The sequence below is a fragment of the Ammospiza nelsoni genome, chromosome 4, assembly GCF_027579445.1.
Source record: "Ammospiza nelsoni isolate bAmmNel1 chromosome 4, bAmmNel1.pri, whole genome shotgun sequence".
Lineage (NCBI taxonomy): Eukaryota > Metazoa > Chordata > Aves > Passeriformes > Passerellidae > Ammospiza > Ammospiza nelsoni.
Genome location: NC_080636.1, coordinates 70,059,962 through 70,083,324, shown reverse-complemented (window position 1 = coordinate 70,083,324; position 23,363 = coordinate 70,059,962). Strand labels below are relative to the sequence as shown.

At 37.2% G+C, this 23,363-nt stretch overlaps 1 protein-coding gene across 1 annotated transcript in view; it reads right to left on the bottom strand.

Moving 5' to 3' along the window:
* Nucleotides 1–9,924: 9,924 nt before the first annotated feature.
* The window catches only part of GUCY1B1 (guanylate cyclase 1 soluble subunit beta 1), a 42,242-nt gene continuing 28,803 nt past the window's right edge, over nt 9,925–23,363 (bottom strand). The window contains exons 6-14 of the mRNA XM_059469937.1: nt 21,434–21,664; nt 20,924–21,040; nt 19,965–20,098; nt 19,086–19,283; nt 17,208–17,445; nt 16,218–16,358; nt 14,942–15,096; nt 14,505–14,631; nt 9,925–11,237 (exon numbers count right to left, since the gene is read on the bottom strand). Of these exons, the coding sequence (XP_059325920.1) occupies nt 11,214–11,237; nt 14,505–14,631; nt 14,942–15,096; nt 16,218–16,358; nt 17,208–17,445; nt 19,086–19,283; nt 19,965–20,098; nt 20,924–21,040; nt 21,434–21,664 (1,365 nt within the window). The 3' untranslated portion in view covers nt 9,925–11,213. The remainder of the gene's footprint in view (nt 11,238–14,504; nt 14,632–14,941; nt 15,097–16,217; nt 16,359–17,207; nt 17,446–19,085; nt 19,284–19,964; nt 20,099–20,923; nt 21,041–21,433; nt 21,665–23,363) is intronic.

Here is a 23,363-nt window from a genome sequence, read left to right as displayed (position 1 = left end):
CAAACATGATCATGCAATTCTAAAACCTCCCAGACCAACATAAACCATATTGTTTCACTCACACTGTCTCTCAAAGTATGAAGTGTTTCCAGAACTTCATACTTCTGTACACAGAAGTGAGTATCCCTTATGAGGCTATAAACATTAGTACATCTTGTCATACTAACTGTATCCAGAGTTAAACACATTTTTGTGTTGGCAGTCAGTGTGCTCAATAAACTCAGGATACAGGAAATATTTCCAACTTCATACCATATTAATTACTTGTGCAACGTTGAAACATGACAGGGTTATAAATGATAAATTCTGTATGGTGAGGGTACTGCTGCAGATCCAGGGTTAGCATCACATCTTGTTCATGTTGCTTATGGCCATCCTGCACTGTTAACCCTCTTGCACTCTGTCCCTTCATCCAGCAGGAGATGCTCACCTCTGTTCACTCCTCGCTGAAAGCAGTCACCATGAGAAGGAAAGCTTCTTTAGAACACAAAAGCTTCCAAATGGCTCTTCCCACTACACACACAATTGATGTTTAAACAGGGAACACCCACGCATCTCTTGTCTCAGGACAGAAATGCCCAAGATGGTGGGGTTTTGTGGTTTTTGGTTTGAGTATTTTTTAGCATCTTTTGGGATCAGGACTACTTCCACAAAACTAGGAGAAAGAGGTTCACACATGCAGCCATTCTTTCTCGTGTGAAATTCTAGAACACTTCTATCTCCAGAGAAGAATGTCATTTTGCAACAGGAAGCCTGCTTAAATGCATATCTAGTTTTGCCTTGCTAATTCTTGGGGGTTACTTTCAAAGAAATAACCCTGAGCTTTAGAAAATTTAGTACCACTTCCAGTACACTTAAAGGTCATTAACGGAAAGGCTGATAGCCCATATTTGTTAGTATTTCTGCCTATTTTGTGACACTCAAAGCCACTCTCCCCTTAGCCAGTCATTTTGATTTAAAGAGATGAACACTAAATAAACACAGGTTGTGTCCCTTGTGGATATCAAATCTCAGCACAGCATTGAGTTCCCTTATCTCATTCTACCTATTTAAGAACTTGGCAAACAGGTGTGCAAGGCAGGATTGATGATTAGACACTTGACCATTCCTGCTACACCCCTGACACACTGTGTATCAGCTGAAGATAAGAAATAGGAACAGTTACAACAAGGAATGCTATCATGCACAAGCTGTAAAAAACGTGGGTTTGTCAGGGCTGCACGCACACCACAGAACATGCAAAAAGAGTTCATTAAAAATGAAAATTTTCTTCTGGTGTTTTTCAACTGAACCCATATGCCTCCCACAACAATGACTCATTTCTTATGCAGTTTCCGTAACTGATACTTCCAATAACTTTAGCTAAGAATTTTAATATAACCCTTTCGCCTGGGGTAACCAACAGGTCTTTGTGTACAGTAGCTACAAAGAGAACATCAAAACTTAGAAAGCCTACTGTGAATCCTCCCTAATAGGACTAGCCCAGGAATATTTTCCTGTTGGTCACCTGGCCTGCTACATGTTTAATCCTGAATTGCACCTAAACGTTTCTAGCCCCATTGCGTAGGACGAATATTACATGCTACACACTTTGATCCAGAGTTCAGCAGAAATTTTCCAACCTTAAAATGCCAACAACTTCAGACCATGCCCACGTAAATATACTGTTCACTTATAGATTGTGCATGCTCTAGTCTGGAAGTGCTGCATCACATCTTCATCTTCTCCTGCAATCTGAATAAATTGAATTTTCTGAGGCTGTTTTACTCCAAACATCTAAGCAATGTATGAATAAAAATGGCAAACAATCTCCTACATGAAACAAACCAGGTATGAGAAAAAAAGCCCTGTTTAACTGGAGAAACATCACAAAAGTCTGTTTTAAAACTAATTATAAGAAGCTGCTCACTGTTTAAACATGGAAGTCAAGCAAACAGTAACAAGTAGGAGAAAAAATTTTTTTAAAGGCCATACTGTTACTAAGAGACCTACATAATTCTAAAAAAAATACCTGAGAGAAGTGAAGTCATAGAGTGCATTACAGCACCAGATTTTAGAGAATTCATTTGTCCTCAAGCCTAAGTTGCTCCTTATTCTTTTTTTCCCAGGATTCCAGTTCAGACAAGGACTCTGCTGTGTGAAGTACCTCACAGACCCTGTTCCAAACAAAACTGTAAGGCACCTGGTTTTCTCCTCAATTCAAGCACATGTGTGTTTGGGAAGCCACTTTACATGGTCACATAAGAAAGTGTGGTTAGGCAGGCAATGGTAACTACGTTTTCTCTCATTCTTACTTATTGCACAGAAAACTTAAATGTCTCAAAAGAAATGGCCTCAATAGCAAGCAGAGAACAGCAAGAGCACTCTCATGTGATAGACATGACTTTTCCTGAGCTTCCCTTGTGAAGGCAAAGAGGTTTTGTACCTGGTGTATGAAGAAGGGTGGAGAAACAATGCTTTTGAGTTATGTGGACAGAGCAACTTCCTGTCACCCAGTTGCTTTGATGACATCTTTGGGTTTGCTCCAGAAAATACTCACCCACATAGGCTCTGCTGGTGACACTTGCAAATACTGCATTATGAGGTTTACATCTATATTTGGAAACAATCTATTTATTCTTTATTGCTGACACATGGCTGAAATCCCACTGGCTGGCATTGCCAGTTTCTGCAGACTCCATAGGAGGTTTTTAGTACAATAAGCCAATAAGAAAATATTGCCAGAAAACTCTGTCTGGAAATCAAGAACATTTTTAGCAAATTAGTAATGGTATTCAATTCCAAAGATGCATCCAAGAGTGAAAACCATCTCTTTAGGGAAGAGGAAGGAGTAGGTTCCCATTGAAGAAGAGAGTACTTCTCATGATGGTATAGCTCATATCTCTGAGGAAAATCAGGAGAGCTGAGGATTCAAACAGTTGCTGTGCTAAGGGAAACGCTAGACTTTTGCTTTCTCAACCTCTGTGTCTTTCACAATGCCCAACAAGAAATAAACCTTCTAAAGGTATAATTTTCTACTGAATGTGCACCCAGCAATGGAATTCAGCTCTTCAGCTCCATTAATTAACCCCTACATAAAACACTCAACACATTCCCACAGTGTAAAGTCAAAAAAAATAGTTCTGAATTCAGCTGCATAGTTCTGACATTTTTGCCTTAATAAAGAAAATAAACAAGTCCACAAAGTGATCAGTAATTTACATGATATCAAGATCAGACCCAGGATGCCCTGTAATGAAAATATGCAACAGCTACTTATCGATATGAATGTCATTAACAACAAACTATACAATAGTGGTTAAAGCTAGCAAAATCCTCCAGGATTACATCAGGGACAAAGTTTGACTACTTCTTTTTTCCAGTCTCCCCGTCTTAATTTATAAATACTATGTTACTCAAAAGCATTCTACCATTAAATAATCAGCAGAAAGAGGTTGAGGGTTAATTTCTGAGATTGCTCAGCAATCAGCTGAACAGAATGGCTCTCCTGCTGAGAAAGCTACAAGTGGAATGGATTTCTAGCATGTATTCTGAATGCATGCATTTGGTTTTGTATTACTAAGAGCAGGTTGATGAAATAAAGCATTTACAGAACTTGGTAATTAAAATGAATGCACACTTCACATGCATCAATAGATGAGTATTTGCCCTAAGGAGGTGAAGGACAGCAGAACAGAAAACAGATGGCAGGCAGGTCTCAGATCCATAAACCAAAACAATTATTTTGGCCATGCTTACAGAATCTGTTAGTGCCCAAATTCTGTCCCTCTTTTTCTTGTTAAAAGTGGGAAAGGAGCAACACTGCTTGGTACTGTTGTTTCTTTGGATGCTGATGGAAGATAAAGTCCTCAGCAAGGTCTTGGGTCTCCAGCACCTTGCCCAGGTCCCCTGCACCCACAGAGCCTCACTGCCTCTGCTCCAGGGCAAGGCAGGCGCATCCCAAATGCTGCTGCTTGTGCAAGTGTCCAGACAAGGAGAGAAGCCCAAATGAGGCCTGGTGCTCAGGAAGCAACAAGTCTCCTTTTCTTCACCCTCCTGATTATCTGCTCCACCTGCCCCTGCAGGAAGGAAAGAAGCAGAGTTGAAAAAGCCTTGGCAGTGCTTAAAGTTATTGCCTGACTAATCTGTGTGCTGGTGGGTGGGGACCATTCCTTTCATAGCCTAATTTCCCACTCAGAATCCTGTTCCACTGATTACTACTAATTTTTTTTGCACCAAGCTGTGCACTGATAGAATTCACCCACTTGCATACCAGCCAGAATAAAGCTGCTTTTTGTTTTTCCACAAGCAGGGAGCTTTCCTGCTTGTTTTTTGTTTAGGAGCAGGAGATGTTCCAACCTGACCTAGTGACTGCTATTAGTAACTCTAATGACCTGTGGATGTTTTCAAGCACTTGACTGAGCAAGTAAAACAGCTCTGATAAATGCAACCCAAAGTTCAAATCTGCATAACTGAGATGCATAGAAGGGGAAATGTTACAGAAACAGATGAAGGAAAGAAGCAAAGACTTTAACATCAGTCCTTCCAGTTTGTCCACATCCTCATAATTAACAATGGAAGTAGTTTGAAGGCTGCAGAACAGAATAAAAGCAGATGCAGGGAATTTTGGCGTACTCCAGGTATAAGCAACAGCCTGGAAATAATATATTAGTTCTTCCTGATTTGCAAGTATTTTTATTCCTGCCTTCAATTCAGAGACACTTTCAGTAGCACTTTTCTCAACAGAAATTTTCCTGTGTATTTACCAGAGAGCTGTAGAGAAAATGAACATAAGGAACAGAAAGAGATGTGTAAAATGGACTATTCTGCATCAGGAGTGACACTGTTGGTCAGCAGGAAGTCCTAGCAGAAAAGTGAGCACTCTACAACAGAAGCTAGTCCTAAAGTGCTGACGAACTCTTTCAAATACTTAATTAACAGACCAGATAAATTTTTTTTGCAGCAGTTTGCAATTGCCATGGGCCTTCATATTCATGGGGACAATAAAATCAGTAATGCAAACAGAAATAACCCAAAAATCTTTGTATGAGAAACTACATATGAATGAAGAATTTGAATGTTTAGAAAGACCTGTCAATGCAGCATCTTTGCCTTGTAATTTTTAAATAGTTTAAACAAACTATCTCTCAAATATGACCTCCTATGATGGAACAACTTTAAGTTATTTGTAGGATGCTTTCCTTCTAAGAGCCTCATGTAAATGCAGCTATAGGAATGCTGGGTTCTGCTTGGGCAAAGTTGAACTTTTCTTGAACAACACTGTTGTTACATAATCCTTCCCAAAATGTTACCAAAGATCCGTGCCATTGTAACCGTGTCTTATGTTAGATGTTGGAATATTATATCTTCATATAAAATTGTAGCTTATGTTACCTGCTTTTACACATGAGAGATGTTACAATTCAAAGTACTGATACATCCATCAGAGACACAACATTTGATTTGTGCATTCCTGAACTAAAATGTAATGAGCTACATGATATATGGGTTTTGGGTAGCATCAATAGCACCAGTAATAGATGAAACAACCACAAATATTGGACTGACTTCTGAAGTCCAGAGCAGTCAGCAGTCAAGAAGGAAAAGGCTTTGATTTTCTTCAGAGTGCCAGGGGCAGTCAAGGGTAAGTTGAAAATTTAGCACTTAGTAAAAACAAAACCAATGAACTAAAAGGATGGACAGTGCTCCTTGACAGCTATGCAGCACGGTTTGGAAAATAAGGTTCAAGTGAAAACTGAAATTGAGTCACTCATAAAGATAGAAATGTTATCATTAACCCCAGCCCTTTTGCCCAGATAGCCTCTCCTTTCAGACTTATAAAATGAGCAATGGAAAGAAGCAATTGCTTTCAAAACTAAATACTTATCTGTATAAACAAAATTGATCTTTTCTTCCAGTGATGAAAGCAACACAGTAGTTATTTCCATGGTCTTCCTTTGGAGAATTGAGCACTTCAGGAAAGCAAATTCTTCCAACAGCTGCCAACTTTAGAACTTGCAGTCTGTACACCACTCATGATATTCTATTCAAGAGCATGTAGCACTCAAATATGTGTCTGTGTACATACACATGGCATCTATAAATCCTGAAGGGTAAGCTAATGTAGGAAAGGCTGTGTGAAAAGGCATGAATCCTTATTTTGTGGGCAAGTTTCTTATCCTCTAGATCATTACAAAATTGCCCAGAAACACATATATAATGTGACAGAAAGTGAGGCTTGGATTTCTTGTTCAGGTAGTTGAAGCTCTGAATGCTTCACTATGCCCTCTGTGGAAAAAGAATACTTACACTTCAATCTCCTTATATGAGAGTTTTTCGTTTTTTAAAATAGGTTGTTTCTGAACACTTTGTATAGGAAAGCTTACATTTATTAAGTTGACTTGCACAAAATATCTGAAAATAACAAGGCATAACAAGCTGTCTTTTCTTTCCAGGAACCTTAGACCCAGTGTTTAGGACTTGTAAGAAATAGATGTACATTTCTTCACCTAATACACTGCATATTTCAGTGTGATTTATGAAGGTGGTTTATTTTTCATACACTTCATTAGAGCACTGTGCTCACACTGACACAGGGGCTGAAGACAGCAATACTGAACTCAGAGTTTTACTCCTTATCTGAAAACTATGAACTTTTAGTTTTTGTGGGAGGTATTATTTGGTTTTATTTTAAACAAAGGCTCAAGGACTATTGGCTTAATTAGTTCAGGATTATGATTAACACCTGCTAAGTGTTAAGGAAGTGTGAACATTTTTAGCCGTTTGCTGGGGCTCAGCTGAGCTCTGTCATTTTAATCACAAGTCAGTTTTTAGAGCACTAGACAGGACAGCACATTTATCAAAGTGTAAAATCAGTTGTTAAGGGCTAGAATGACCCTGACAACCCACAATACAAAAAGGCACACAGGTTTCCTGCCAGAGCTGCCTAGCATATGAACAGATAGACCCTCGACCCACAAAACTGCTGCCCTTGAAAGCACAGCTGCTCTGTGGTGTTAAATCTGTATTAGGTAATCACCTCTGGAAAACAATGCCAATGTGAATGCTGCATGTGGGAAACAGTCTGGGACAAAACCCTTATAAACAGAGATCCCACATCTTCATCCCAGAATAATAATCAAAATATTGTTTTCACATTCCACTCTTGTAATTATCTCCAAACAGTTATATTGGCAAAAAAGATCCGTTGATTATGATGAAACTGAACATTAGCCTTTTCCTGTTAATAACGAAGAATTACTTGGTAGAGACAGCGTGTGTTGTTGCAGTTTTTCCAAAGTCTCACCCAAAGTCAGACAGACAGTAGAAAAAAACTCAGTGCCTCGTATACATGCAGCTATAGACTGGGGAATGGAACCTCTTTTTTTGTTCTTTTTTTGTTTTGTTCTGGTTTTAGGGGTTTTTGTGGTTTTGGGGTTTTTTTGCAGTTACATTAGCACAGCTCAGTTTACTGGCTTATTACTTGCTCCCCTTCCCATGGTCAGGTCAGTGCATGAAATAACAAGAGTTTCAGACTGTCTCCAGGAAAGAAAGGATCTTGTTATAATGAGAAATAAAATCCTGTTAAAATAAAACAGGACTGTAAGTCCAGTCACTTCCCTTTACTTGGATGTGATAAGCCAACACAGTGACTGGCAGAATTAATTTATAATTGCCCAAAAAATCCCATTTGTACCAGTGTGCTGATTGCCTGGAGAACATGAATACTACATTCTCTTCAAGTTCTCACAGTGCTAGAATCTCATGACCAAATTTTCATTTTTTTTTAATAGTATTTGATGGCTCTAGAAATGCATGGAATAACCATTTTACAGTTTGTGACAATACAGTAAAGTGTTGACCTGTCTACATGGTGAATGAAAACCACATTTTAGGATACAGATACCTCAGACCTTTCTCTGGCTCCGTGGAGAGAGGTGTTGCTGACAAGGCCATAGACATTGCAGAGTACAAGAATGTACATTGTAGTGCACAACTGCCTGCAGCACACTCATTGATTAGCTTTAGATTTTACTAGAGGTTTGTTCAAAACAAAGGTTCTGGGGCCTCCAGCACCACCCATTCATATCAGATGCTAGCACATCCCATCCTGTTTCCTTCTTGTGCCTATGACTGTCTTTCAAAAGTGAGCTTGGAACCAATCAGATATGATTTGCACTACCATCTCAAACACTGTAACCAAGTCATTAAAAAAAAAAACTCACATAACCTTATCAGTTTTGTCTTCATGTGTCCCTCCTGGAGGACTGCCTTTACAGAGAATCCTAGTTTGGAAAACAACTCTTAAGACCACCAAGTCCAACTGTTAATTTAGTACTGCTGTGTTCACTGCTAAACCACATTCCCAAGTGCTGCCTCTATTTGCCTTTTGAACACTTCCAGGGATGGTGATTGCACCACATGCTTGGGCAGCCCGTTCCAATGCCTGACTACCCTTTCACTAAAGACATTTTTGCAATAATCCTGTAAGCAGATATCCAAATGAGCATCTCATCCATTGTTTATCATTCTCTGTTTTTAAAAAATAAAATCAAACATGAAGTTATGTCCCCAGAGGTTGCTCCTACCAAGGACTGGCCCAGCAGTTTGGAAGCCAACTGCAGTGCCCCCTTAAAGACAGCAGTAGAGGCACAGAGCCCCCTGCACGGCCAAAGCACAAGCACCACCAAAAATCAGTTTCCCTTGCCTGTCTGATTTCACAGGAATGCATAAGATCCAGGAGATTCCAAACAACTAAGCATTCCATAATTTGCATTTTCGTGGCTGATCTCCCCTTTTTTCTCCTTGTTCTAGTTTTTCTTTTTTAAACAAAAAATACCAGAATAAAATACATTTATAAAGACCTTTGAAACAGACTTTGATGATTACTCTGCCTCATGTTTCAGCTAGAGAGCCTCTATTGAAAAAGCAAATCATTATAATTAAATAAAAGAGGCAGTAGAACACACATAAAAGTACTAAATACCTGCAGAAAAGTTTAACTGTCAACTGAGAGTAATATTTAACCAAACTGTAAATTTAGTAGTTGAATGCAACATTTAAGTGGAGACTAGTTTTAGTAACAGAAGTGGCTAAGTGCCTAAACGGTACTGAGATAAAAAGCTCTTACATGAACACAATATGAGCTATTATTCTATGCTTTAAGAAATTTCAAAATTTTAAAGCTCCCATAAGCTTTAAATGTTATGTTACAAGGTAGCTTATGGGAGCTTTAATATTTTGAAATTATTAAGAAGAAACAATATAAACCCAGAGCATTATTTAAGTTTTCTGGCATGCCATCTTCCACCATCTTGAAGTGTGATACAGAACTTCATTTTCTTCAGAATCATTTGCATATGAGTTATATCAATACACAACCACAGCTGTCACAAATTCCATGTCTTTCAAAGGCACCATAAAGTTTTTGTAAGCTTGAACAACTTGATCAGTCCACATTGCGGCTGTGGACTTATCTGAGAGAGGGCAACCTCTGATGATGTCTTGGGGTGTGTTGCTGTCCAGCAGTGAGATGATGCAGAAGAAAATATGAGGTTTCCTCCCTTCATTTCCCATTCCTAAAGCTTGGGTTCCTAATGTACCTCCTGCTCAATCATACAGCTAATAATGTTCAATCATACAGCTAATAATGTTTGATTGTTAAATATTGCCCAAGGGTTTCAAAGGAAGGTTTTATACATTTTTGTCACCTCATCTACTGGTTTTGAAGCATCAACCTCAACATCCTGAACACTACTTTAATTTGAGGATGTGATCCATTAATGTGAATATGTGAGACATTTGGACATTTGCAAACATTAGAACAATGCCTCAACAATTTATTTAAATATGAACTGCAAATTATTTAATGGAGAAAATACTTTTTTTGTATCAAGCAATGAAATAAAGTTTTCTACCAAAAGAAAATCACAAGATTTCTAGAAGTCCGTGGAAAAAATAATTTATTGCAATTTCTTTTGCACATTAACATGAAACATTTATACATATATATTCTGTGCTAATAAGATATACTAGATATAGACAATTTTTATACACAAAGTAATTGCACTATTCTATTTTATAATGCAAATATTCAGAAATGATCAGTCAGATAAGAACAGATACTATTCACATAAAAATGCACTATATATTAAAGTTATGGAAGGTCTATGCATCTGAAAACTTGTCCACTTTTACTGTGTCATATGATGAAACACACTATGACCCTTTCCAAGCTTTACATCCCTTAATTATGTCATGATGCCTAGAATATAACCAGGTCCTCTCAAGGAATAACATAAGATCATTTCTGAAATTAGAGACCAAACCAAAAGGCAACTGTATCAACCATGTCCCAGCAGCATGCCTTCCAACTCCAGGGGCTACATCAGATGAGCGTCAATGCACTACGAGTCATCTAAAATTGTCCAGCAATCTATTACTAATATGACAATTTAATTTTGTTTATATAAATCAATGAGAAATACATTGCAAGTGAACAGCATTTCAGTAGAAGTACATTGGCACATGCTTCAAATGGCAGTATCAGAAAAACAGCTGCCCCCTCCCAATACAGAAGATGTTTACAGTGTCCACAAAGGGAAAATGCAGGATGATATCACATGAGAAACCTTTTTCTAACCAGGAGTTTACAGAGCATCAAGTGTTATTCACAAAATGAATGAGAAGCATGGTAATAGCAGAACCAAATGTGATACCATATATGCAATAATTTTCATAATGCTGCTTTAAGTTTTTTTTAAATATAGTTCCTTAGGTTCACGGTCCTGCCTATCAACTGAAATACCTATCTTTCAAGAAATGTCATCAATTCACATAACCACAGTACTTCAGAGATGAAGATGAAGATGTGAAGTATCAGATTGAAGTGGTTAGCTGTGGCGTGCATACTACATGGATTCATTCAATATTATCTGGTGGTAGGAATGGTCACATGACTGACATGCAAAAATGCATATCAAAAAAAGGAAAGCTTGAAATACATGCTCATAGCAGAGGTATAACAGTACCAAACAATAAGGACAAAAAATTAGCAAGCAAGCCTGGAGAAAAATGGTAAGTATGACTTCAGGAGCAGGGCAAAGGACAATGGTATTGCACATGGCAATGGGAGATATAATGTGAAAGAACATCCATAACATAACCTTACTGCCTGCACCCTACTTGGAGACAGCATTGCACCCTATTCAGTGTCCTCTTCCTCCTCCCTCAGCTCAGAAAGCATCTTGCTTTGTTTCCTTGAGAGCATGCAAACAGAATTTGAGAAGTAAGGAATATTTTTTGAAGCAACAACATGGTGAGTTAATGCAGTGACAAAATACATTTTACAACTTGCAAACAGTATCAGTAAATAGTAAAAACTAAAAAAAAACCAAAAAAGCACAGGTAATGCATGTATTTCTTCCATGTGTATTGTATGTAGGAATGAAACAATTCCTACATGTCCTGGTGAACTACCAGCTCTGCCTGAGATATTTCAATTTGTTCCCACCAGTAATGTGGGAACAGGGCAGAAGAGAAAGATATTAAAAACTGGAGAGGGAGTAAAATTGCAGTCATACATCTGAAGCTCTTGGCAAGATTTATTTTTTACAACAAATCTGTTTCTCAAGAAACTTCAGCTGAACCTCTGTTAAAACAATGAAGCCAGCAATAATTAATCTTATGCAAACAAGCAGATGCAAAGTGATTAACTGGCCACAGTTTCTTTGTTGTATGTGTATTTTGATGCAATTCTACTTATTGCTGTACTAGTATCATGGAAGAGATATCAGAGAAAAAAGGTGAAGGAGCAGCACTCCAAACCAACACTTATAAATTAGGTCTTTCTCAGAAGTAACTGCTGCTCATGGGGACTGATATTAGAGATGCCAACCCAGGAATCAAGTTTGAGGCATGCTGAGCTGCTTCAGCCCTATCATTTTCTACTGGCCCAGTAGAGAAACAGTGTATTTTTAGCTTTGTTTTCACATCTCTTATGGCATCTGTGAACATTTTGTCCTTTCTCCTCACCATGTTCTTATTACTGGTCTTCAGAGTAAAATATGCTGATAGATTTGAAATGCTGAGCTAATAACTCTCCACTGAATATAATGAAAAGAAAAATACATCACTAATGTGCATCAATCCTAGATTGAAGATACTGGAGATAGAAAACTTCACAATAAAAGCATAATTAGCAGAAGTGTCTTCAGGATTATTTAAGAAATATTTTCATGCTTACTTCTATATGCCACTTCTTGCAATATTCTGCAGTGACCTTTCAGGAAGTTTACCATATAGTTTCTAAATATATTTAAACATGCCTCTATTTATTGTCATGTACAGTCGCCCTGTACATAACAATAAACAGCACTGCACAAAATAATACATTAGCATTCTGCAAAAAATTCTGAAAAGGAAACCAAGACTACATGTTGGCATAAAGCAAAGTGATTACTTTAAAATGATCAAACATAAAAAGTTGGTTATCTGATTTTTGCTTTTGGATCAAAACATATATGCACAGCCTATAAAGTGCCAGAAAAAAACACAAAGAGTATGTTCACAGGAGAAATAGTTCAGAAAATCTTAAAGGAATAAAATTTTGTGCATTTTTTGTGTATGGACAGATGAAATTGTGCAGGCAGTAGAGAAGAATCAAAAGATTAAAGGAATATATTCTTTCACTTCTCAAAATCACTTCTGACAAAATGATTATCAGTTCATCACATCAGTGTATATTTCTATTCTCCTGTGCTCCCAAACTTAGTACAATTTAGAAGAGATACCTGTCTTGGGAGAAGTCCTTCTGTCTCTAAGAATTACATCTATATCTGAATTTCAGAATTAATAAAAACTAACAAAATTAGAAAGGCTTTTTCAGTGTGCTTGAACTGTGAGTCTTAAATGCTCCTGAAAATCAGGCTCACAATACTTCTCAGTCAGGTTTATTCCTGCCCCCATGTGTCCCTCTGTAAAGCTCCATTACTGGATAATAGTATCAGCAAGTGTCTCTCAGGACTGCTGTGAGGATTAACAAAAACACCTGTTGTACAATATCTCTCAAAGTCTTAAACTACCTGAACCTTTCATACTAAACATATGTTAGGCTAAAACAAGAAAAATACTCATCTGACTCAGTAACTGTCTAAAATTTACATTTAAAATTATAATGTGTCTTGAAACAAATGATAGGACATTTATAAGGCAGAAAAAAAGTGAAAGGTGTTTCATTAAAATGTATTTTAAATACAGATTTTAAATAATGGTAGCCATGTGAAGTTATCTTACTGTAGAATAAGAATAGAAAAGTATTCTCAAAAGTGGCATCCACAATATAATTGTAAATAATATATATTCAAATACAGAATTAAAATGCAGAGCTAAAGTACAGAGGGTTAATATTGGGAGTTACCATTAAAAAGTCAATATTCATATACTTGGGTACCAGTGGTAATAAATCTGGATTAGATCTCCTAAACAGTTTAAGAGCCTAAATTACACTTTCAGAAGTATATGAGCATTCAGACACATAATTAATTTCCTCTGACTTACAAGAATTATTTCAGCCAAGGTGACTGATGACTTTAATTATTTTAGTCAAGGGTGTTTTTAAGTTTAAATACATAGTAGAAAACTCATTCCTTTTATATTGCTTCAGGGCAAAATTCAAGCTATATAAATTACTTTTATCTTTTTTTTTTTCTTCCTGTTGACATATTGGATGGATTGTATGCACCTGTTCAGCTATGGCAAAGCAGCTGGCATACTGTAGCCTCATTGTCTAAGTCTGTACCACACTTTCAGTCTAGACCTCATTGGCTTTTACTGAAATTCTGGATAATACATGCCCAGAATTCTGAAACTGAGGCATAAGCTTAAAGGTCCCTCAGTTCTTGAAGAGCTCTACCCCACCTCATTTTGAGAAGACAACTTAGGCTGATATGTTTATAATTTACAAGAATTAGTTTTCACCCCATGTATTTCTAAAGCAGGACCTCTGCCATGCAACAGTGTCTGAACAAGCAGGGGCCATCTGGGGTTAAGAGACCACCACACACATCAGGTGTGAACCTGCTTGCAAACAGTTGCTTGACTGTTGCCTAAAGATTTGAAAGCACATTTTTTCACTCACTGCAAGAAAGCAAATGGCAAATTTTGAAGTGCTGGTAACCAGACATGTCAGCTAAACAGAAACCGACATTATATTGCAAAATCTAGCACAGTGCAGAAATCTGTAAGAGGGAGATATAAATATTTAAACACTTGGCATTCCCTCAAGGACTTTCTGAAATCAAAAGTACTCTTTCAGGAACTGCATAAACTGCAAAGACAAATAATCAAGTATTTTCAAGTACTGTCAAGATAATAAATGTGCTAATGAAAGAGTGTTGCACAAAAGTCGTCATTTTTTTCTGTGGAACATTTAGTTTTGCAAATGTAAATGTATCTCCATGGTTTAGATTAAATTTTTTAATGTTTATGTTTGGAAAAAAACAAAATTACACTCTAGTTACTCATACCTCTGTCTCTGTACTCTTTCTGGACAAAAACCAAACCTGCATTGGTTCTTTTTTGCCCTTCATAGAAACTGGACCTCTGTACTCCAGGTGGAACTGAGGATCTGAATTTTCTGGTGTCATAAGACACCTGAAATTGAAAGAGAAAACATGTAAATGAATGGACTTTGCATGCAGGCCACACACTGTGCAAAATATTAAACATGCTACATGTACGTGAGCAGACTATCAAAAGATTCAACTCCATCTCTACATCACTATTATACTTGCAGACCAATAACTGTGTACCATAATGCAGTTTGCCATACAGCTCCATGAGAAGTCACAGACTTAAATGATGGTTGCATGAGGACTGTCACTTTCAACTCCAAAAAACCTTTATGGTATGCTGACAAAGTGATTTAAGATGTCAATACCAATAAAAATAACACATCACTCACCTGTAAGTGTATTCAGAGACATTGATCTTTCCCTTTTCTCCAGTAGTTTCTGTTCTGCTTGTAAGATTGACTGTATTTCCAAAGAGACAGTACCGTGGCATCCTTTGACCTATGACACCTGTGACTACCTCTCCAGTATGGATTCCTATGGTTATCTTTAGAGAGAAAAAATTAAGTCTCAATATTCAAAAGTAACATAATTAATCTGATGCCTCTGACTAAACACAGGCAACATGCTACTCATATCTACTAGAGTTTATTTTCCCAAAATGCTACTCCTGCTTCTTCAAAGCCTTGCATTTTGTGGGTTTTGTCACTTCTTTGTTTTTTAACTTCAGTACAGTGTCATGCCTCTGCCTTCCACATGAACAATCAAACTCTGTAATTTTCCAGCATCCACCCTGCTGTTATTATGTACTGTGAAAATAAAGCAGTGAGCAGAGAGGCACACTCTGCAGGCCTGTGCTTAATGACTGCTCAGAAGGTGCAGAAAAGGTGGCATGGGCCAAGAAAAAAGATGTTTCTCAAAGGAAAAATCATGGTATTTTGTATTCAGAAGGTCAAGAGATAGGACAGAGGTTTGGAGAAGCTCATTCTAGTAGCACATTACAGTTACTGTAAAGCCCCAAAGCTGAAGTACACAACTGAAGTACACAGCTCTGAGCTAGGTGATAGAACAGCAGCATTCATGTAAATAGAAATATGCATTGCACTCAATCATTTTCTGCTCACAGCCTTCTGATGAGGACAGTCAATGCTGCTTGCCCAGTTATGTATCAGTGCTACAGCATCTCCAGAAAGTCCCACAATGAGTGAAATTCCACTAATATACACTGGTGTCAGTAATCATTTCTATATCTGTCTATGACACTGTAATTCTCCTTTTAATGCAATAATGTCTCATTCTGACATGAGGATCTGAGGTGTGATGAAAAATATCAGGGAGGGAATATTATTTTTCTGCTCCTTGAATTGAAGAAGACCCAACAGACTATACTTGATGCACAATAGGAATTCACTGATTATATTGAAATTATCAGAAAACAGACATAAATGGTGTGGACTTAAATGAGTCCTTTACCTTTTAAAGCATAATAAGCATTTTAAGGTCTGGGAACTACATGTGACTTCTCATATTATTTGTATATATCAGTCACAAAATTTAACAATAACAAGGCCCATCCCCTGCATGGACTGTGACTAGAGCATTATCTTATTTCAAAACATTACCATGCTGTCAGAGAATGGGTTTTCATTCAAGCCCTCATTTACTAACCTGTACAGGCTCACCATCTACTTGAACTTGGCCTGCAATTTCCATCATATCCAAAGCCAGGTGGCAGATAGATCGTGCATGATGCATGCAGGGCTCTGGCAGACCACTCACTGTCATATACTTGTCCCCAACTGTTTCCACCTATCAAGATAGATATTTTTCAATTACTTCATTATTATGGTTTTTAGAGTACTAGAATTGATGTAGTGTTTCAAGACTGCTTCTCCTCTAAAAGAGTTCCCTTTCCCTTTCATTCAAATCACCCTAATTACTGTCATCTCTGCTTGTTATTGAAGGGGATTTATCATAAACCCACAATGTAGCAACTTACAATGACTGTGATTGTGTAAACTTGAGTCTCTCTTCTGGTGTCTTCTGAATGAAACTGAGCTCTATGTTTGTTCTGACTCACACTCTTAAGTCACATGGTACAGGACACAAAATTCAGTTCTAGCAAGACCTAGGAATGAACCTCATAGATATAAACACACAAGCAAACACATATACCTATTTATGGGATGCATATGTATCTATCTCTGTACTTTCCTGCTACCAGGCAGATTTGCAACTACACCTCACTCCTGAAGTGAATGAAGGCATGAAATTCACATTGAGTAACTGAATAGTAAGTTATAATTTACAATTAGAAGACCCGGGAATAGAACAGAAAAACTTAAAGCACAAGGTCAGAAGAACCACAAATGGCTTGTATGAGTTCACATCAGCTAAATGTGGAAGTACCTTTATATGTCCACCTAATGGGTGACTGCAGAAATCATGATGAGAACTTAGCACTTTATGTTCCTTCAGACATTTAGAGAAAACCAAAATACTCTTCTGTAGCTATCTAATATCAGATAGAACAGTTCAGAATGAGAACATAAGTTGTTTTTTTTTAAAGCCTAAAATCCAAGAAGATTGGAAAAGAATGACACCATAGCAAATTATAGAAAAGCAACAGATTAGATTCTTCAAAAATCTTATGCTTACCTTATAAACAAATGGATTCCTTCGTGAATCAGTCAGAATATCAAATCTTGTGTAAAGATCATTTAAAAGATTGACAATTTTCATGGCTCCCTCTCCAGAGGCATGTTTGCTACAAAAGGCATTGAAGCCCACAATGCCACTGAAGAGAATGGTGACATTGTCGTAGCGCTTGGCTGGCACAGGGCGCTTGTGCCTCAGCTCATTTGCCACTGAGGGTGGCAGAACAGAGTACAGCAACCTACACAGGCAAGGAAAGAAAGGCAAAAGTGAAAAAAGGGAATCTGGAGAAAGCTGTTTACAGCAGCACTCTTCATATATTAAATTCCTAAACCCCCCAGAGGGTTTGTAACATTCTCCCACCATCAACAAGCAATAGAAAAAGTGCTTACTGAAGAATATGTTATTTGGAAAACAGGAAGTGATCATACCATTTAGAACACATTAGTATACATCTAAATTATCAACAAAATGAGACATGTATTATTCTTCTAACATGATTTGTTAGTAGTGTCTAGGATTCTTTTTACTTCTTTCTGCCACATCCTCAGCTCATATAACATGGTTTTTCTCACAGAACCATAAAGACTGCAAAAAAGACTATGAAGAGATCAAACAGTTTTCTGTCTCTGATTAACTCATGCATTTCTAAATGCTTGCTCTCTGTTGAGCATGCTGGTTTTAGGGTCTAGAGTGTCTTTTTATCAGTCTATATGATGTATTAACACTTGTTCATATTACAAATCACACATACAGACCTTCACCCTATTCTCATGTGTCTTCCTTCAACTATCTAACTCCTATCTTAAGCTCCTTTTCCCTCTCTGACTTTTTCACAAATCTTGAACATCATTTTGTATACAGCCTCCTGCACAATCCCTCATTAGTTGCATTTTTGGCAAGTTCACTACTTGAGTTATAATTAGTGAATACTTTTGGCACATCACACAGTACGTGACACTATCTGTTCCAGCAGCTGCCATGAAGGCAAGAACTCCTGAAGATAAAATGACTTTATAAAGTAAGCCACCAGGAATAAAGAGAAAAAATACTTCTTAGTCTTTGTTTTCTCTGGTTCTCCTGTCCATCCCTTTCAAGTATTTTTAAAATAATTTCCATTACTCCATTACAGAAAAAACATATCTGTCAATAGAATTAATACAGAGATGGGACTGTGTTTTATAAATAAAAGTCAATCATGAACTCCATGCTACTTTTCGCAAAAACTTTTTTTTAATTTGCCAGTCATTGTTGAGCTGAAATGCCATAGACTAATGACTTTTGAAATTGACTTTACAGTTATCTGTAGTACAGGATTTGGGGCCCAATGCACACTGTTATGTGTTATTTTTACGTACATATATCTAGATAAACCCAAATTCATTTCTACAAGTAACTACTACATCAAATTCATAGCATTAAGCTATTCCCAAGTTTCAGCCTTACACAAACTGCTTTCAAGATATGTTTTTCTGTTCTATTATCCTGTGCCAGAAAGACAAGAGTTGGTTTACTGAACTCTGTCAAATAACACCACTCGGGCATTCATCAAATTCACCTTCGCTACAGTGACCGCATGTAAGTTTCCAAAATTTTAGGTAATTCACAAGTAAAAATGAATCGTCAGCTCCTTTTTTATAACTTTTCTTTTCAGGGAGGGAGCCATCAAAACATCTAGGCATATAATGGCCTAGACTGTGGGTGACATTTGACAATCTAAATAAAGACATACCCTATTAAATGTTCTTTCTCGACTCCAAAATTACCAGTCCTGATTATCTCTGATATTTCTTACAAGATTCTGTTATTCTTTAAAGAAGGTAGCTATAAATAATATATTGCTCTGAGTGTTTCAGCCCAAAACTGGGATTTGGTTCTTACGTGTCTGTCTTTTTCTTCTCATCCTCCAGTGCACGCAGAGTGTGCTGCAGTCGGTCGGTGAGGATCTCAAGCTCCTGGGTCAGTTTGTATTCCTCTCGGAACTGCTCTCCCAAAAGAACCAGATCACGGGTGGCATCATGCAGTGGGATATCACTCAGATATAAACCCCTCCTGGTTAAATCATCCAAGTTCATCACACTGCAAAGCAGAGAAATATACACTAATATGGGTAAAATGAAACTTGACAAAGGAGCATTTAAAACTCAAATAAACAGCAGTCTGCTGAATAACAGTAGAAAGATGAAGCTTCTGAAATTGTGATGAGCTGTACAACATATTCTAGGAAAACCTTATTTGTGATCATCCATTTTAACCCACAGCACTTGATTTTTGTGTTTAAATACAGAATTCTCACAAAGAGTTCCATGAGCATATCAAACGCATGTACTTCAGCTCACAAAGTGAGGTTATGTAAAGAATCTTTCCATTCAATCCTCCATTCCAACCACTTTTTTATCACCAATCTATTACATTAAAACTACTGCAAAAATACACGAATATACATAGAAAACCAAGTCACTGTCACATTCCTTAGCATTCTCTGAGTAAAAAACAAAACTTGCTAAAAAAAAAAAGGAATATGAGGAATAACCATTTATACAAACTGGGCAAGAGCAAGCCAATGTTTCTACTGAGTATTTAATACTCAGTCAAGTTCCAATGTTTAAATGCTCCTACCTCTTTTCGTATAAACACATCAAAACCAATTAAATCAATACTTGAACCAATTAGTCTCTGTAGTACTACTCTCATAAGTGTTCTTAAAATTAGTCATTGTAAAATGAAAATCAATATCATAGAACTCTAGGTTTGAAGTACCTTGGTGAACAAAGAAAGAGAATGCTGTCTGCTTCAGGCAAGTAGATCATTTGCCCTTTCAGGCGTAGGCAGCTGATTTCTGTGCCAGTCAGTTCATCTTCACACTCCAACTTTTCCACATCCAACAGCCCCTCCTGGTGATGAAAAGTCACCACTGTGTAAGGGCAATGGTGTGTTATGCACCAGGCCTAGTCTGTAAGTGCATTCACTACAAAGGCAGTCAGAATATTTGGAACAGACTTACAGCTTACACTAAGCCCTGATTAACTTCTTGTTTCAACACCATGCACTGTCTGTATTTTAATACTATGTTTTGCTACCTTGAAGACACATAGCATGGTATCTTTCTTTACATTCATGTTCCTAACTCCTTGTTTTCCACATTGCTCCTTAACAATAGTTTTAACAATAGTATTGCCTGTTCTGTGAAGTTCTATCGGTGCCTGAGATCATCTCTAATAAATCATCCTGGTTTCCCTCAGGTACAGTTTTCTTTAAATAAACAGGGTCCTTGATGTAGTAGGCATTACTCTACACACTGCATCTGCTCATATCACACACCTTGTCTCCTGCCCTCTTTAGAGAACAGGACACAGACCTTTGTATGAACATAGGAATCCAAGCAAGAACACATTTCATATTTGTGTCCCACACTCTTATGAAGTAAAGTAAATGTAATTACCTCTCTACATTTGCTTTGATACAACACCATAAACTAGACTGGCACCTTGCAGAGAAAGCATGAGACATGAAGTGTGTTTACTTCACCATTCCTACAAAACACTCTGCTTAACAGCTATTCACAAATTCATACCTGTGACTCTCTCTTGGCTCAAGACTCAAATAGGTCTGAGCATACTACAGAGAATTTTCTCTGAAGACTTCTGAGCTTTCTGCACTTCTTATCTCTCCAAAGCACACATCCTTAAAGAAAAACAGGGAAAATATTCTCTAGTTACCTTAGTCCTCAGTACAAAGACTGTATTGATATGGGAGAGGATCCCATGGAAGCTAATATCAATATGAGGCCGGACCAAGGAGAAAACTGACAGCAGACTGCAATTTCCTGGCTGCAGCTACAATATTAAAAAACAGAAAAGAGGAAAAAAACCCCAAATGTTATGCTTTATAATAAAAATATACATAGAGTAATTATATTCCATTTTATTAGATGACAATACCAAATAGAAGAGAATTTATGCATCTCTTCATTGAATAACAAATTTTTTTAATTATTCTCTTACTGCATATGGACACGACCATAAGGAACAAAGCTGTTGTAGAATTAGGTTATTTTCAAGTCCTTTTTCTAACAAGAGAAGCACAATTTAGTAAATATTATACAGTTACATTGGAATGCAGTTTAGACAGAGAATCCTAAATCTGTTTTATTCATCTTTATAATTAACCTGTGAAGCATCTATCACTATGAATTTTCTATGGCTATCCATGCATAAGAATCATCTAACCTGTGGAAGGACTCTGTATATAGCATTGCCACATTGTGTGACCACCAGATCTCTGTCAAATATGATGTGGAAAGGAAATGCCTTGCAGAAAGTGTAGGGACTGATGCGAGACTCTTGGGTACCGTTTTCCTCAAATCTGTCAAGGTCCTCATAGTAGTCCTCTTCTTTAGATTCTTTTTCTTCAATTAAAAATTGAATGTGGTCACACTCCTCATTTCTCTGTTGAATAACCTAAAGAAATTAAGAAAAAATGAAAAACTGAAAACTGCTACTCAATAGTAACTGGACTGCTACTATGGAGACAGGAGTGTATTTAGAGAAGAAAGATAAATTCAGGAATTATACTGACATCTTGAAAAATACCATATTGTAGTAAGAATTTGTGATTTCACAGTCTTTGTAATTGCAGGTGAATAATTATGCCTTTGCTTAGCCACAGTTGCTCTCTACAAGAGCAACATAGTGAAGATCACTCAAATACAATTTATTAAGCCTGAGTGAAATGCAAATCCTGAAATGAGGGGTCAAGGCTCAGGTTGTACTTGATTTTTTTTCTTGCCAGAAAATAGGGTGGCCCCTTTCCCTGAAATGAACCTGTGTGAGCTTTGAATCCCACAGAACCCCATAATCCTTATTTTGATCAAAGATGTTTGCAAGGCGTATAACACAACAGCAAATAGTGCTGACTGTTTAGTGATGACTAAATAGTGCTAAGAGGGTGGATGTGTCACTGACAGCAAGAAGGAAAGTGGATGGAACACGTTAGGATATACAGTCCTTATACATTCCAGCAGACTGTAAGATCAGAGCCAACAGACAAAACTAAAAGCAATCCTCTCTGGGCTGTATTCCACATTAAAGGAAATGACAGCAAAACTAGAATCATCCACATCAGTGGAATATCAAAAAGGTGTCCTTAACACAGCATTACACTCTTCAGTAATTTTACTCAAAGTTAGTAAAAAATATGAAATTAATAGGGACTAGTTTATTTCCAGCGAGAGTCATGTATGGCAATATAATTTAAGGTAATAACTACTAGAATAACATCACTTACCCTGAGAAGCCAAATTCACCTCTTTTCAAATTTAATTACACTTAATGATTGGGAAAGAACAATTCTATTTATATAGTATTGTTTAGCAGCTTTTTTCTGGAACATGTTCCACCTGATTCTACTTTCATGTTGACTCTGATCCTAAAGTCATTGAAGCAAAAAAAAGATTTCTTAAAATTTCTAAAGCATCCTAATTTTGCCCTTTACACATAGTCTTAACCACAGAGATAAACAGTTACAATTTGAAAACAGAACAGATTTGCACAAACACTGCAACTGATCCCTAAGATGTCAAGTTTATTAAATATCTGATCTCCAAAACTGCCAAAAATAGTACTTGATGGGCTAGGGAGTGCTGATGCCTTTTTTTGTTCCTAAACAAATGGAGGAGTGTAAAACAACAAAACAGTATTTTATTGTTAAATGATGATTAATTTAAGGTGGCAGTGTTCTTTGATCTATAAATTGACTGCTCATTTGAAGGAAAGAGGCTTTTCTGGAGGACAGTTTAGAGCATGAGCCTGATTTAGGTGCTCTATAGCTGTGTGCTGCATTATTCTCCTCTTTCTTTTGCTTATGTAAGTAACTTAGAGAAAGATCAGCCTACTAAATTTACCAGCTAATGTAGGTACCCAAAGCTGCATGTACAAATAAATTCAAATGTTGATGATGAGAAAACCTAACTGCCTCAAAAACTGTACTGGTAACCCACATCTCAGTGTATGACAAAGATAAGTGGGAAATTATGACCTAAGAAGGGGTAAGCCTCAGAAAAAATAAATGGTGGCCATCTGAGGAAAACATATTAAGTGGGTTTGTCTAGGAGAATGGAACATAGTAGATGAACACCTAGTTTTCCTCTGAATTCAGAAT